We start from the raw sequence: 16,298 nt of genomic DNA on the forward strand, positions 1-16,298 counted from the left end.
ATTACAATTCACATTTCATTAGCCAACCAAGTCACTCTGTGCAATCCTTCTTGCACCTGGAAGAAAAGATCCAAATTTCCATGAACAGACATAAGAACTGCCACAGTAGGTCAAGAACCCCTGAGCTAGGTGATATAAGTTCTGCAAGGTTTCTATGAGTCCAAGCCAAAAAAAAAAAAAACCCCAAACCCATTGCTGTCAAGTCAATTTTGACTCATAGCGACCCTATAGGACAGAGTAGAACTGCCCCATAGGGCTTCCAAGGAGCAGCTGGTGAGTTTGAACTACTGACTTTTTGGTTAGCAGCCAAGCTCTTAACCACTTTTGCCACCAGGGCTCCAGGTTAACTTACACACTTATTCAGAATTTAGGCAATAAGTCTATGTATACAAGTGGTAGATACCAGTTTCCCTTCAATCGGGTGGTTGACTTTATAGCCAGGACAAAAATGAGCCTTCTAACAGGGTACAAGCAGAAGTTTGGGGGCTTTTACTTCAAATTTGAGTGAGAATTGAGGGACTGAATAATTCTCTTTCCAGTGCCACTCTGGGTTGCCTACAAGAGAGAAGATTTGGTTCCTCACTGGCAAAGTTATCCCAACCTCATAATGAGGGTGGACCAGACAGCTGCTAGTATCCTCCCAACTCTGAGACTTTGTGTTCTCAGCAGAAGACTATTATTATTAAATGCCAAATGACCAAGCAAAGCACATCCAAATGACCAAGCAAAGCACATCATAAAGAAAGGAGACCTATAAAAGTAGCTGTAAGAGAGTCTTAAATAGCAAGAGAATAATAGACTCAGTAGGCTACCAGAGCTCTTGAGCATCATCAAACGCTGACCACCACACTCCCACCCCCCGTCACTTCAGCCCCTTTATAATCTCTGCCAGCCCCTTTTTCTTAACTATACACACGTGTCATTTTCTCAGTCTTATGGGAATTGCTATTCAAGGGTAACTTAAGGTGAGTTCCCTAGTCAGCCTCCCTTAACCAGAGGGCCTCCCTTAGTGCCTCTTTTGTAGAAAGTCCATGTTACCACTGACCACACTCATTTTACAGATGTGAAAACTGAGACCTAGAGAAGGAACATACTTTCTCAACTCAAAGGCCGATTGGAGACAGGGTCACTCACCCATTTCTTTGAGATCCATGAGGAAATTGTAAGACTCAAATTTCCTTTGAGAAGTTTGGGGCCTGATTTTGATCTAGAGATCACCCAAGAAATGGTATTTCTGGATCGTTTACCTTTAAGTAAGTAGAGTCCCGTTTCTGCTCTACTTCCTCTTTTATCTTTCTTCATTCATAAATTTGGCCTCTATTGTTACAAGAAAAGGTTACACCCACTCATAAGTTTCTGCCTGCTTAAGGAGCATATGGACTTACATCTTCCTACCACTCTCCTTTTAATGCTGTCTCAGCATGGCATACTCAACCTGATGATGTATTGATTGTACTTTGCTAATTATTTCTACCCTTTCTGGTTTTTTCTTTCAGTCCAGATTATGCTAAGAGTTATGGCATACTTTTTAAGTGATTAGACCCCTCGGATGCTAATCTCTTTGTTTCTTTCTGCAGTACCTTATCAGCAAAATCCTTACAATCCCCGGGGCAGCTCCAGTGTCATCCAGTGCTACCGATGTGGAGACACGTGCAAAGGGGAAGTTGTTCGCGTCCATAACAACCACTTCCACATCAGATGCTTCACCTGTCAAGGTAGGCGGTCTCATTTTCAGACTACCTGCTCAGGTTACTGGCCGTGTTCTCACCCAAGGACATGCCATGGGGACAGGAAGAAAAAACACAGGCAGTGTGGAGATATCTATAAAGGCCTAAAGAGACTTTTCTGAGCCCCTTCTTATGAGAGTTCTCCCTTAATCAGTGTGAAGTGAAGAGGGAGGTTAGAGTGAGGTAGGAATTGGGATATTGAGGGACAGAGGGAACCTGGTGATCTGAGTGGTAGGTACTGACCCAGAGGGAAAAAGTCAACCCTGCAAGCTTAACTTTTACATCTAAAAAGACTCCTGGTTTGTGCCTATAAATCAATTTGAGAGCTTATGAAAGAGCAAGCTGTCTTGGCTAAAATTTAGTGTGGCTTTAAGATGAGCACCTATTCTAGAATAGTGTGATAATCCTCAAAGATTAAGGTTAACAAGGGATACATCATGACTTTAGTAAGGTTTGTAATTTGGGAGGAGGTGGATGTTGGGCTACCTCTAATGATTACAGTTTCCCTGTGGCTTATTTATAGAGTCCTAGACTCAACCAAGCTAAGAGTTCCTAAATAAGAAGGCTAAGTAGCAGCAAGAAGCCAGAGGGACTCAGCTTAAAGGGCCCCAAGAGGTCTGTGGCCCAGGCAGAACAACACCCCCTTCCACAGTGTCCCTGACAAATGCCTCTCCAGCCTGCACTTCTTCAGCTTCTTCTAGGCTTCCCTACTCCACAGAGCAGCCACTGATGTTGGAATGCCCTTTGGGTTTAGAAAATGTTTGAGCTAAACCTGTAATTTCCACCTGTTCACTCTAGATTTGCACTTATGAAGTTCAAAGAGCACTTTGAATCTGCTTTTGCCTATGACTGCCCCTCAGATATTTGTGGCCAAGTCTTCCCCAAACTATTTGGCAGTTCTTTAAACTGGGCCTCATCTGAAGATTCCTGCTTGTATCATCCTCCTGATGTCTTCCTCTTCAACCTATTCTAATTTGTCATTATCCTTCTTAAAGTATGATGCCCAAAGCAGATCGCAGTTCTCAAGGACTGACAAATACAGAAGCCATTTCTGTTAATGTAAGTAATATTGAATTGACTTCCTGAAGAGCCACTTCATACCATTGACTGATACTGAATCTAAGGTCAATTGAAACCCCCAGATCTTTTCATACTAGTAACTGCTTCTAACCTCAGTCTCATGTATCTGAGATTGACTTCCCCTGCTATTGAGAAAATCTTGGACTTCTTTTCTCATTGTCTAACTGGACTTTGCACTGAGAAAATAAAATATATATTCTTCTTCCCAGTTTGTTTATGTAAGCATTTATGGGATATACTATAATTGCTGGGATTTAAGTTTTACCTTGAGAATTTGTAAATCCCTTTAGTGCAAATTGATTTTCATGGATATCTTGGTATCTTGGTGAGTCACCATTTTTATATCCACAAAATTGAGGTAGGACAAAAGATAAAGGCAATAGGATTGTTACAAGGCAGTTTGGGTTAAGACTCAAAATTATATTCTCAAGGAGGTATATCAGTTACCTTTGGCTTAAGCCAAAATTTAATAGCTTAAGAGAATTTTTTATTTAGCTCATAATTCTCTGATTTGACTGGACAGTTCTTGGAGTCCGAGCTGGCCCTGATAATCTCTAGTGACCTTATCATGATGGTATGCATTTAGCTGGCTGATCAGCTGACAATAATTGACAGTCTGTTGACCTAGGTACCTCCACATGGCTTCTCATCCTCCAACAGGGTAACTTAGGTTCATTCACATGATGGTCTCAGAGTTCCAAGTGCAATAAGAGAGCAGGTCTTAATAAACAAGTGCTTTTCAAGCTTTAGCTTGTGTCATACTTGTTAATGTCCCATTGGCCAAAACAAGTCAAGTGGCCAACCCAGATTAAACGTTATTGAAATAAACTGCCTTTTGATGGTCAGATCTGCAGCAACACATTTCAAAGGAGTGACTGCTGAGGGAAAAAGAATTTGTGGTCATTTGACAATCTACTACAGGGAAGTTGTAGAATTTCTTTCAATGGAGACGTGTAAGAAAAAAAATAGACCTTTTTTTTCTTGAATATTTTCAATATCAACTTGCTCAGAAGTAACAAACAAATCAGAGAATTTTTTTTGTTTCCAGAAGTATGAAAATTAGTTACCCTAAATAGCTTTATCATTTGAAAAGTCTAAAATTCTCTATGAAATATTTTTTACAACTCTTTTTTACTGCATTAGCATGAAAAGAAGGACCCTGCAGCGGTCAAAAACAGAAGTAAAAGCAGGAATCCTAGAGTGATTGACTATGCTAACTTTCATCTTGATGATTTTTGCTAAACTCTGAAGACCTTGAGCTTTTGCATTGATGGCTACATAGGTCATGGAAAACAGAAGGCAAGGCCTAGAGCCTAACCAAAGTGGGAATCTAATAGTAGGCTCCTGTGTAAAACTGAGACTCATGCCCAAATCTTGTTCTCAGTGTAGAAGTGGATAAGAAATAAACTAGCTATGCGGAAGAAGACAGCAAGGAAACTTGCCAGACTCAACGTTATCATTGGGTAAAGGGGAATAAAACTTGTATGACAAGGTGTACCCATAATCCATTCTTCACATGGATTCATAGACTATATGTATGCTACATATTTGGTGTAACCAAAACAAACCAACAGAAAAAAGTCAAGCAGAGAATTTAAAAGAGAATGATCCAGCACTTGGCAAATGGCAGAAACACATAATAATCCTCTTTGGAGGAACTCACCTTTATTCCAGACCTTAAAGAACTCCCACAGAAAAGGGTATTAGGAAAATGAGCAACTCACAGTCAAAACAAAAATGAAACCACTAATCACAATGGAGTGAAAGTCTACAGAAACAGTGGCGAGCAGAATTAGAACCTCAATAATGTCATATATTGGAATTTTCTGACAGGATATAATAACTATATTTACTATGTTTAAATAAGTAAGAGAAGCTAGAAAATATGAGTAAGAAGCAACACATTATAAGAAATAGCAAAGCAGATTTGACAAAGAAAAAAAAACCCTATAGAAATAAAAAATGTATAGTGTTTGACATTAAAAACTCAAAGTATGAATTAAGTAGTAGATTAGATGTTGCTCCAGAGAGAATTAATAAACTGTAACATTGAACCAAAATAAGAGTTACACAGATATAGCACAGAACTATAAGAAAGTGGTAGACATAAAGAAAAGTTGATATATGGAGAACAGCGTAAGGTGGTCTGACGTATACCTAATTGGAGTTCTAAAAAAAACCAAACCCGTTGCCATCGAGTTGATTCCGACCCATAGCGACCCTATAGGACAGAGTAGAACTGCCCCATATGGTTTCGAAGGAGCGGCTGGTGGATCCGAACTGCCGACCTTTTGGTTAGCAGCGATAGCTCTCAACCACTACCCCACCTGGGTTTCCAGTTGGAGTTCTAGAGGTATATAATTGAGAAAATATGTAGGAAAACAATATTTGAAGAGATAGCAGCTGTGAATTTCCTAAAACCATTGAAACACACAAATCCTCAGATCCAGGAAACCTAATAAATTCCAGCAGAAAAATATAAAAGAAAGCCCGTAAACATATCATCATAAAATTGCAGATCACCAAAGACTAAGAGAAGGTCTTAAAAGTAGCCAGAGAGCTGAGACAGATCATCTACATATGAGTGATAAATAAATCGAGAGTTGGTTTCTTAGTAGCAACAAGGGAACCAGAAAACAGTGAAATAAGACCTTCCATGTACTGAACAAAAATAACTGTCAACTTCAGATTATGTTTTCAAAGCTATCTTTCAAGAACAAGTGCAAATCCACAGCTAACTTCATGCTTCGTAGTGAAAGACTGAACGCTTTTCCCCCCAAATAAGAACATGACAAGGATGTATTTTCTCATCACTTCTATTTTACATTGCACTGGAGGTTCATGCCAAGGCAATTAGGCAAAAAAATAAAATAAAAAGCATTCCTCTTGGAAAGTAAAAAATAAAACTGTATTTGCAAATGGCATTGTCTTGTATATAGAAAATTCCTGAAGAATCTACTAAAAAAACCATTAGAACTAATTAATGAATTCAACAAGTTTGCAGAGTACAAGTCAATATAGAAAAATCAATTGCATTTCTATAAGCTAACAATAAACAATCAAAAATGAAATTAAGAAAACAATTCAATTAACAATAGTATCAAAATGAATAAAATACTTATGAGTAAAATTTCTAAAGAAGTGCAAAACTTATGCTCTGAAAACTACAAAACAATGTTGAAAGAAATTAAAGAAGACCTAAATAGATAAGAAAAAAATCCTGTGTTCATGGATTTGAAGACTTAATATTGTTAAGATGACAATAAAATAAAAACCGTGGTCCACAAATTGATCTATAGATTAACGTAATCAAAACTCGTGTGATTTTTTTACAGAAATTGACAAGTTGATCCTAAAATTTACATGGAAATTCAAGGAAAACAAAATAGCTCAAACAATCTTGAAAAAGAAGAACAAATTTGCAGGACTCACAATTCCCCGTTTCAAAACTTATTAAAAAGCTACAGTAAATAAGACAGAAATTGAAAAGCTGAAAAAGAACAAAGTTGGAAGACTCACACTTTCCAATTTTAAAACATACTATCCAAAGCAATAATAAACAAGATAGTGTGGTTCTAGCTTAAGGATAGACATGTAAATCAATGAAATAGAATTGGGAGTCCAGAAATAAACCCTTATATTTATGGTCAACTGATTTTCAAGACAGTGCAATAGGGAAGGAACAATCTTCTCAACAAATGGTGCTGGGACAACTGGATATCCACATGCAAAAGAATGAGGTTGGGCCTCTACCTCACAGTGTATACAAAAATTAACTCAAAATGGATCATAGACCTAAATGTAACAGCTATAAAAACTCTTGGAAGAATATATAGAAGTAAATCTTTGTGGCCTTGTCTAGGCAAAGCCCTAGAGAATTACTAGATACAGAATAAATATAGAGAAGAAAATTAAATTTATATACACCATTAACAGCCAGTTACAAAATGGAATTTAAAATGATACCATTTAAAGTAACAAAGTTAACTTTTTTATGAAGCTATAAATTTTATAAAGCTCTATAAGCCCTTGAAGCCCTGGTGGTGTAGTGGTTAAAAGCTATGGCTGGTAATCAAAAGGTCAGCAGTTCGAATCTACCAGCTGTTCCCTGGAAAGTCTATGGGGCAGTTCTGCTCTGTCCTATAGGGTCACTATGAGTCAATAAAAATTATAAAATTTTAGTGAAACACATTAGAGAAGACCTAAACGAATGGAAAGATATACTATACTCTTGGTTATGGATATGCACATAGGTGGTAAAGCTGTAAAGAAAAACAAAGGAATGATAAATTCAGCTACATTAAAACTCAGAACTTCAGTTCATCAATAAACACCACAAAAAATCACCTTGGGGAGGGGCCAAACCAACTTCTAAGGGCTAATTTCGCAACCTGGGTAGTAGGCACATAGGAGTGTATTTTATTCTTTTTCTATAACTGTACATACTTATTTTGTGTCCATTTCTGTATGTATAATAAACCAACCAGCCAACCCATTGCCGTTGAGACGATTCTGATTCACAGCGACCCTATAGGACAGAGTAGACCCACCCCAGAGGGTTTCCAAGGAGCGGGCTAGTGGATAGGAACTGCTAACCTAGCAGCCAAATGCTTAACCACTGTGCCAGCAGGGCCCCATGTATAATATATTTCACAATTAAAATGTTTTTAATAATGAATTAGATTTCTCAAAGCAGTTCCAACTTTTCACATTCCTATTGTCAAACCACATGGTTTTCTTTTTGATTCATAGAATAATGACTACCCCAGGTGTATTAATCCCACATCAGTTCCATACTGCAAACCCTATCCGGGGCCTTTCCTGTTATTTGACCCCCTGGTTCTGCTCAGCCCAGTATACATGTCTTGGGCTGGTCCAACTTGCCTTCCATCCTCCCATTCCCCACTGTACTTCCAGGAGCCCCTAAGATTCTCATTAACCTTTACATCCTTTCTACCAAAAACTTCCTTCTTCGGCTCCTTGGGGGAAATGGAGGAACTGATTGTTCCAAGTTTTCTAAGGGCCTCCTGGTTTTCTCCACTGGGAGAGGTGGCTCTGGGGGTGGAGTTGGCAGGGGAAACAAAGGAGAGAAAAGAAGGGAAAAAACAGGAGCTATTTCCAACAAGGTCGCAGGCCATGACCTAACTAATTCCACAGCCACGAAGTCAATTGATCCACCACCTGCACACTCAGAACAGCTTGTACTCTGGCCTAGCCTGTCCTCAACACCAGTCATTGTTTGATGTGATACATTTTCATGAGGCCTGATAGAAAATGAAACCTTCCCCTCCTCCTACCACCACCACCACCACCACCCTATCCATATGCCCTGCCTCCCATGGGGTGATCTTCAAGGGCCTCCAGCTCCACTACATGCTGAGTTTAAAATGTTTAGGCACATCGTAAGCCCTGAGGTAAGATCTCCTTCTGATAGACTCACAGGATGTCAGTTCTAGAAGAAAACTCAGGTCATTTCTAGTCCAGCCTCTTCATTTTACATATAAGTGAACAAAAGCCCCAGAAAAAAGAAAGCCAAGTTCATTGTCACCTAGAAAGTTAGTGACTCCCAGACCACTGAGTCATCAGTGTCCTGCACTGTTTCCCCTGGGGCTGTGACCTCCAGAGCTGCCCTCCTGTCACTCTGCCTGACCCTTTAAGCCTGTCCCTGGCCCATAAAGATGAACAAATAATGGTGAAATATTTCTGGCATTCACCTGGCAGTTCCTCCTATTTTTTAACCTAACTGCTTTCCCTATTCAAGATGAGGTAGTATTTACTGGGGTGATGTCACCCCAGCCCAGGCCTACTTCTCAGACTTGCAACTTCCATCTCCTTGGTTTCCTTATCACTGACCACACTTGAAAATCTGACTTGGTAACAAAGTCCTTGGAAAACCAATGTATCAGGCCAGAGTGCTGTTGATTAATGTACAACAAGAGCTATAACTCTCATTTGACATAGTTCATTGTGGCCTGGCCAGCTCCTTCTCTCCCAAAAGCAGCCTATTTGGAAAGTCAACAATCAGACAGTTGCTTGGTGAACGCAGACTTGGAACAAGGGGAGCTGGTCATAGGACTTGAATGGATTGTCTATTTCCCTTCCTTTGATTGCTTGCAGCTCTCTTCCTGTCTGATCCATTCTTGCGTTAGCTGGATCAACACATTCAGCAGGTTGCTGCCTCTTTCTACTCCACCATTATGTGTTGATTTCTTAACTTTCAGAGGGGAATTTTATTTCCCACATTCTCAGTCCTTTGGGAGGTGGGTCCCACGTGATTCAGTTGGCCAGACACCTATAAGTCACCCATCCTTCTGTCATCTCTCCTACATTCTTCATACTGTCCACAAGAGATCTTATAAAACACCTTATGAATCATGTTGCCTCTCTATTCAGAAGCCATCAATGCAGCTGATCATTTTTGCAGCTGGGTGACCCATCATTATAATCTTCTTCCTGCTATTTGTATATGTTTGAGATTCTTCCCCACACCAAAAAAAAAAAGTTTTTAAAAAATTATCCATGACTTCTCAGTGTTGCATAAAGTCTAAACTTCTTAAGTTGGGTTCATGCTCTCCTCTAACTGGGCTGAACATTATTTTCCTGTATTACTTCCCTCCACACCCTACAAACACGGTGCCACTCCAGCCCTATCTCCACAAAATTTAACTTTCTACTTCCTGTGCTCATTGTGTTCCTCCTCTGAGGTGCATCAAGCATCCTGTGACCCTCCCCTGCTGACGGTGCTCTCCCCCTCCCCACACTCACTTAGCAATTGTGCCAGCACCACAGGCAGGGCCCACACCCATGATATCTGGCAGTTTTCTATATGTCCTTCTCTCTGCATACACTGTTAGTGCCTCACAGTTGGAGGATTGCGCCTTATCGTTCTTGGCTGGGAACTGCCCCCCTTTATGCTCTGGTGAGGACAGATTGTAAATGCCCAATCACCCCTCACATTGCCATCCTAAGTTGTCTCCAGTTGGGGATTTTTTCAAGATGTGGTCCCCTCACTGCTTTGCCCTGGCACGGGATCAAGTACACCGAAAGTGCCCAGGAAACATTTAATGGGGTAGTTCTGTTATCAAATTCATGGCACTACTAGCCATGCAGAGTTGCATGAGCCACATGGCCTTACGCTTTTCATCCATGCATGGAAAGGTTTGTACAACATGCGGGGTTCTCAATCAACGTGCAGTACAATCACCTGGGGCGTGTGTTAAAATGCAGACTCCTGGACCCCACCCCCAGAGGGTCTAACTCAGTTCCAAGCATCTGCACCTCAACAGGCTCCCCAGATGATTCTGATGCAAGTGGTCTTTAGGACATACTTTGAGGAACACTGGCCCCAGAGGCTCGTGAAGTCTCATGCTCACCCATAGACACCAGCCTTTCCCCCAACAAGAGCCTAAACTTAACCTGCCCTTGCCTCCTTGTTTCCCCAAGTGTGTGGCTGTGGCCTGGCCCAGTCGGGTTTCTTCTTCAAGAACCAGGAGTACATCTGCACCCAGGACTACCAGCAGCTCTACGGTACCCGCTGCGACAGCTGCCGGGACTTCATCACAGGCGAGGTCATCTCCGCCCTGGGCCGCACCTACCACCCCAAGTGCTTTGTGTGCAGCTTGTGCAGGTGAGCAGGAGGAGGCAGCTGGGCCGGGACCCTCTGTATGGCCCCCAGAGGAGGGAAGAAACAGACTTGTCCCAAGAAGTTCTAGGATTTCCAGGTTTTGCTTTGGACATTTGGATTTCTAGAACCTAGGCCAAATAGGTCAGTGGTTTTCAAATCATCTAGCCCTGGAATCCTTTTTTTCAAATGCAATCTCATGCAGAACACCCATTGTCCTGTAATGGAAGCAGGTGAGGATCCAAGTCCCCGTACTCTATCTCCCATTTCCCATCAGTAGGCTCCCAAATGAACCTCTGAGAGCCACAGTGTGGCAGACTTAGTTTGGAAACCATAGATCTGGGTCAGGCTCCCACACTCTCACCCACCTGTGGTACAAGGATGTCTGTATGTGCCTTCCTCCATCATCCTGGTGCCACCTCATACTGGTACTGTGACCCTGGCAATGTACCCCACCTCAGCTTCCTCATCTGTAGAATGGGGATCAAAACTATTCCAATTTCATCAGGTTTTTGTGAAGATAAATGAGGTGATGCAAAGACCTCAGCTCAGTGGTTGGTACACAAACGTGTCTGCTCTTATTATTCCTTTTATTGTCATATTTACGAGCATCTACCCTCCCTGGGATATCTCTAGAGATGGATCACCCACTCCTCCAGGCCCCCCGCCCCATTTCCCTCTCACTTATTAATTTAGCAAACATGCATTGAGGGCGTACTGTATGCCAACACCGTATTACAAAAAAACCAAACCTGTTGCTGTTGTGTCGATTCTGACTCATAGCAACCCTATAGGACAGAGTAGAACTGCCCCATAGAGTTTCCAAGGAGCGCGTGGTGAATTCAAACTGCCGACCTTTTGGTTAGCAGCCATAGCACTTAACCACTATGTGCCCAGAGTTTCCAGCACCATATTAAAAAAAAATTTTTTTTTTATGAGAAAATAAGGAGAAACCTCAGCCCTGCCCACAAATACATTAAAATTTAATGAACATGCAGCGGGAAGAGGAGAAATGGGGGAACTCTCTGTCCTTTCTGCACAGTTTTTCTGTAAATCTAAAACTGCACTTAAAAATAAAGTCCATTAAAAAAAAAATGTAATGAATAGCTCTGACTAAGCCAGAAGTAAGGCATGGTTTGAGTAAATTCCCCGCCCCCCCCCCCCCCACTGGGAAAGGAATTTACAGATTAATTATTCTTCCCATAAGATAACCAGTAGTTAGTAACAAGGTAGAGTAACTAACCAAATAGTTTCTGAATGAGACTATAATGTCATGATGTATAAGAAATTATAATCACCCAGTGGAATTCATTCATTTACCCATCTTTTAGAACCTGGGCCCTGGGCCCTGGAATCCCAGACCCATCAGAGATTAGCACAGTAGGGGTCCTTGCGATATAAAGTGAGGTTTATGTCAAGCCCTGGAGAGATGAGATAACTCCCCAAGGTCATGTCGGGCCCTTTTACCATGATGAGAACACAGCTTTTCTGACTCTTGCCCCAGCATTCCCTCCTCTGTCCCACATTGCTAGAACAAGGGCAGTGGGGCCAATGGAGCCTACACCAGGGCTTATGCTCTGAGTCAATGTAGCAGGCGTCCCAAATCATATGAGCAAGAGCAGCCAAATGGTGGCATCAGTCATGCTGGGGATTCTATATACAGCTTATAAGTTGATTGGGGAGGCAGAACATGCACTAGTTAAGACCCCCAAGCATGGCACTCAAGCTACTCAGATACTGAGGAGGACAGGAAGAGTTTGATCTGCGAATTTAGGAGCTTCTTGTTAGGAAGAGGGATTTTGAAAAATGCTGGACAGTGAAAGGGAGAAATTTTGGTAAGTTTGGGAGTGGAGTGAGTGCTCCTTGACATGTGGGGATAGGTCATATTGGGATGGAAAAGTCCTTCCAGGCAGAAGAAACAACTCTATGAGGAGCTACTAACGTCTTTATTTTATAGATGAGAAAATGTAATCTCAGAGAGGTGTCAGGATTTTCCCAGTCTCAAAATAATTACATGGTCTAAATGGACCTCCACTTTTGGCCTCCTGGCCCCTAACTGAATGGTTTAGGCAGCCTGACGCTGTGAACAACCTTCAAATTACCTGGTGCTCTAAAGACAAGCAAGCCATGTGTATTACCAAAGTGCTGTGAGCACGTGTGTTGTCAGGTCACCAATAACCACGGGATCCCTTGGCAGAGAGGTACTGAATCTCTCCCTCTTCTCTCTTCCAGGAAGCCTTTCCCCATTGGAGACAAGGTGACCTTCAGTGGTAAAGAGTGTGTATGTCAGACTTGCTCCCAGTCCATGACCAGCAGTAAGCCCATCAAGATCCATGGACCAAGCCGTGAGTCCTCCCCACTGGGCAACTTTCTGTCTGTGGGCACTGTCTCTCTGGGTACCCCTGTCCCTGCACTATATGCAAGAAGGGGAAGTTCCCACCCTGGAGGACACGTGAAGCATGACCCAGTTGGCAGATGGCCCACACTCACAGAACAAGCTTCCCTAAGTGTAAATGCCGGAAAACAGGCTGCCCAGCTCTAGACGGTGACGACCTGTGCCACAGATCCACCACTTGGGTGGTTTCTTCTAGTATGGGCTGGGTTCCTAATCTTATCTCCCCTCCTAGATCCAGGATCCCAACAGTAGTCCCCACAGAGCGGATCAAGTGTTTCTTCCTCCAGTGGCTCTCGGTTTTTACAAATTCCCCTAAAAGAGAATTTGCAGACTTGTCTTACAAAAGGGGCGGGATGATGCCCTCTGGGAGCAACTACAAGGGCTGTGCTCATGGTTTTTAGAGTGTGCTCCAGGGAGCTTGTGGAACTTATAAAAATGCAGATTTCTCAGCCTATCTAGGATGGTGAAACCTAGAAATTGACATTCTTAATAAGCTTCTTATTTGACTCATATGGTGCTCCTAAGATGGACAACCACTGTGCAGGGGTAAGGGGGACATATTCCACACCCTAGGAAATGTTAGGTTTTTTTTTTTATCACCCAAACCACAAATTTGGAAGAAAACTGAGAACCAAGAGCATCCCTCAGAGCGAGCATTCTAGTTTGTGAAATGTCCATTCCATTCCAATGTACCCAAAGATAAGATGTCTAAATCACTGCTCACAGATGCCCTTATGAGCTACTGACTTCATGTGCCCCACACACATAGACCGGCCCCCTGCATCTCAGCAAGCCATGCTGGGCTCCAGTGTTTTTTAATGTTATATGACACTCTCAGTGGCCTCATAGACAGAATCAATGAAAACCCATTAGCCTGCTCTGCTGCATCACTGTGCAGTGCAGGGAGCTGTTGGCCACAGCACCAGCAGAGTCAGCATGCTGGGCCTGCCTCCAATGGAGAAGGATAAGCAGAGAACCCCGGATCAGCAGGGCTAATCTCCCAGGAGCTCCATTAAAGTCTATTCAGCCATGGCAAGCTGGGGAGTAAGATAGTGGGAAGGCTCCCTCCCTTGCCTTTCCCTTTAGTCAAATCAGATCTGCTCTTTCTTCTACTTCCTTGGTGATGCTCAAGAACAGTTTGATGCTTTGACCAGGTTTCCATCTCAAGGTGCCTGAGTGCACACATCATTATCCTTCTTAACTCCTTGAAAGCATATCCAGAATGACAGCAAGGCTGGGATGCTGAGATGCTGCAGAGGAGCCAGAGTCCAGGGGGATCTCATGGGAGGAGATAGAGAGGCAAGCTGGGAGTCATGAGGCTGCCATCCTTCTGCGTGATGCAAAGCAGTCCCTGAGACTCGGTTTATCCAGCTGTGAAAGAGAGATAGAATTCCTTGCTCTTATCTTTCTCACATGAGTGTTGTAGGAAGCAAATATATTAGTATACAGGAGCCAAGCTAACATGTTGTAGTGTGTCAGATGCCCTATAAAGTGGGCAATGTTGTTGGCTTGGAGGTTTAATATAGAAAGCACACCAAAAGACAACTAAGGATAAGATTCCTGAATCCATTGTTGTTTCTCTCAACTTGTTCTACTTGGTACTGTATACATCAGAAGTCTCTAGAGTGGAAGATTGGCTCAGCTGAGTCTGAGAGTCTTGTGTGTAAACTTGTCCTCAAGGAGAAGTTCTTAAATGTCTCTACCATAGTTTTGCAGATTAAGAGTAGATAGACAAAGGTGAGGAAAAGTGGGAAAAGTTAGCAAAGAGGAGCAAGTAAGCAAATAGGTAGTTTCCAGGAGAATATGGCTCATCTTGTTACTCACAAAGAAGACAGCAATCTGTGGCTCTAAAGGGCATATGTTTTATAGAAATGCTTCCTCCCCGAAGGTGGTCAGTGGTCGTGCTATAAACGCAAGGTAGCCTCCTGACTAGAAGAGATGTTGGAAAGTCTTCCGAGCTCCCGAGGGATACAGGGAACCAAAATCAGATATGACAGACTGCTGAAGTGAAAAATGCATCATGGAAAAGATGGACAAAAAAATTGGTGTTTTTGTAAACTATGGGAGTGTGAAGTTCATCCTTGGAGAGGAAATAAAGACATTCTAGAAAAGCAGGAGCACTATCTATGTAACAGATACCAGGAATACCCGGGAACTGTCAAGAGAAAAGAATCCTGTTACCATGGATCTCACTAAAAAGAATCAATAGCATCATCATCACCATCATCACCGGCATCACCATCATCACATCACCATCATCATCACATCACCATCATCACATCACCATCATCATCACTTTTGTCATCATCACCACCACCACCATCACCATCACCACTACCCCCATCACATCACCATCACCACCATCACCATCATCAATACCCCCATCACATCACCATCACCTCCATCATCACCACCATCACCATCACCACTACCCCCATCACATCACCATCACCAATACCCCCATCACATCACCATCACCTCCATCATCACCACCACCACCATCATTACCACCATCACCATCACCAATACCCCCATCACATCACCATCACCACCATCATCACCACCACCACCATCACCACCACCATCACCATCATCAATACCCCCATCACATCACCATCACCACCATCATTACCACCACCACCATCACCACCACCATCACCATCACCACTACCCCCATCACATCACCATCACCACCATCACCATCATCAATACCCCCATCACATCACCATCACCACCACCACCACCATCACTTCCACTATCACCATCATCACAACTGCTGAAATTGATTGGCTATCACTATTGCCAGACACTACAGTACGTGTTCTATGCATAACAACTCATTTAATCATTACAACAACTCTATGAGGGAGGCTACTCTTATCTCTATTTTATAGATGAGAAAACTGAGGCTCAAAGAGCATAAATGACTTGCCCAAACAATAAAGTGGTGCAGCGGGAATGTGAGCCCAGACAGTCTGACTCTGGAGCCTGTTCCCTAACACTCTACACCAGAGGCATGACTTGCTGATTGGGAGAGGTCCTGTCTTCTGGGATTAGTTGCCTAAAACAAGATGTGGAGTTTGCTTTGACTCACAAAACCTACCAGCTTCTACTCATTTTTTGCTGATCTAAGTGGAATGAATTACACAGTCAAGGAAATTAAAAATGAGAGAGCTGGGGTCTTTAGAGACCTTAGAAATAAACTGAAGGATTTGGGAAGAACAGGTGGCGGTGTCATACTTTATGCCAGCTGAAGGTTGTAATTTTGGAATAGAGTGGAACATGGGAGGAATGGACAGCTGGCTATGCAGAGACCAACTCAGGACAGGGTGCGGTTTTCCTGAGCCTACTTACCGTGCCGGAACCAGGGGCTCTGGGATGGGCTGCCTGAGGCTTCACTGGTGGTCAGGAGTGAAAGGAGGAAGAAGAGAAATCCCCTGATAAATATGAAACCAGTACAAAGCAGAACCACCAG

The 16,298-nt window shown here is 42.6% G+C and overlaps 1 protein-coding gene across 1 annotated transcript in view; it reads left to right on the top strand.

Moving 5' to 3' along the window:
• The window catches only part of ABLIM3 (actin binding LIM protein family member 3), a 133,366-nt gene that overhangs the window by 52,122 nt on the left and 64,946 nt on the right, over positions 1–16,298 (top strand). The window contains exons 3-5 of the mRNA XM_049874031.1: positions 1,578–1,715; positions 10,251–10,434; positions 12,661–12,773. Coding sequence (XP_049729988.1) covers positions 1,578–1,715; positions 10,251–10,434; positions 12,661–12,773 — 435 coding nt within the window. The remainder of the gene's footprint in view (positions 1–1,577; positions 1,716–10,250; positions 10,435–12,660; positions 12,774–16,298) is intronic.

The sequence above is a fragment of the Elephas maximus genome, chromosome 2, assembly GCF_024166365.1.
Source record: "Elephas maximus indicus isolate mEleMax1 chromosome 2, mEleMax1 primary haplotype, whole genome shotgun sequence".
In the NCBI taxonomy this organism is placed as follows: Eukaryota; Metazoa; Chordata; class Mammalia; order Proboscidea; family Elephantidae; genus Elephas; species Elephas maximus.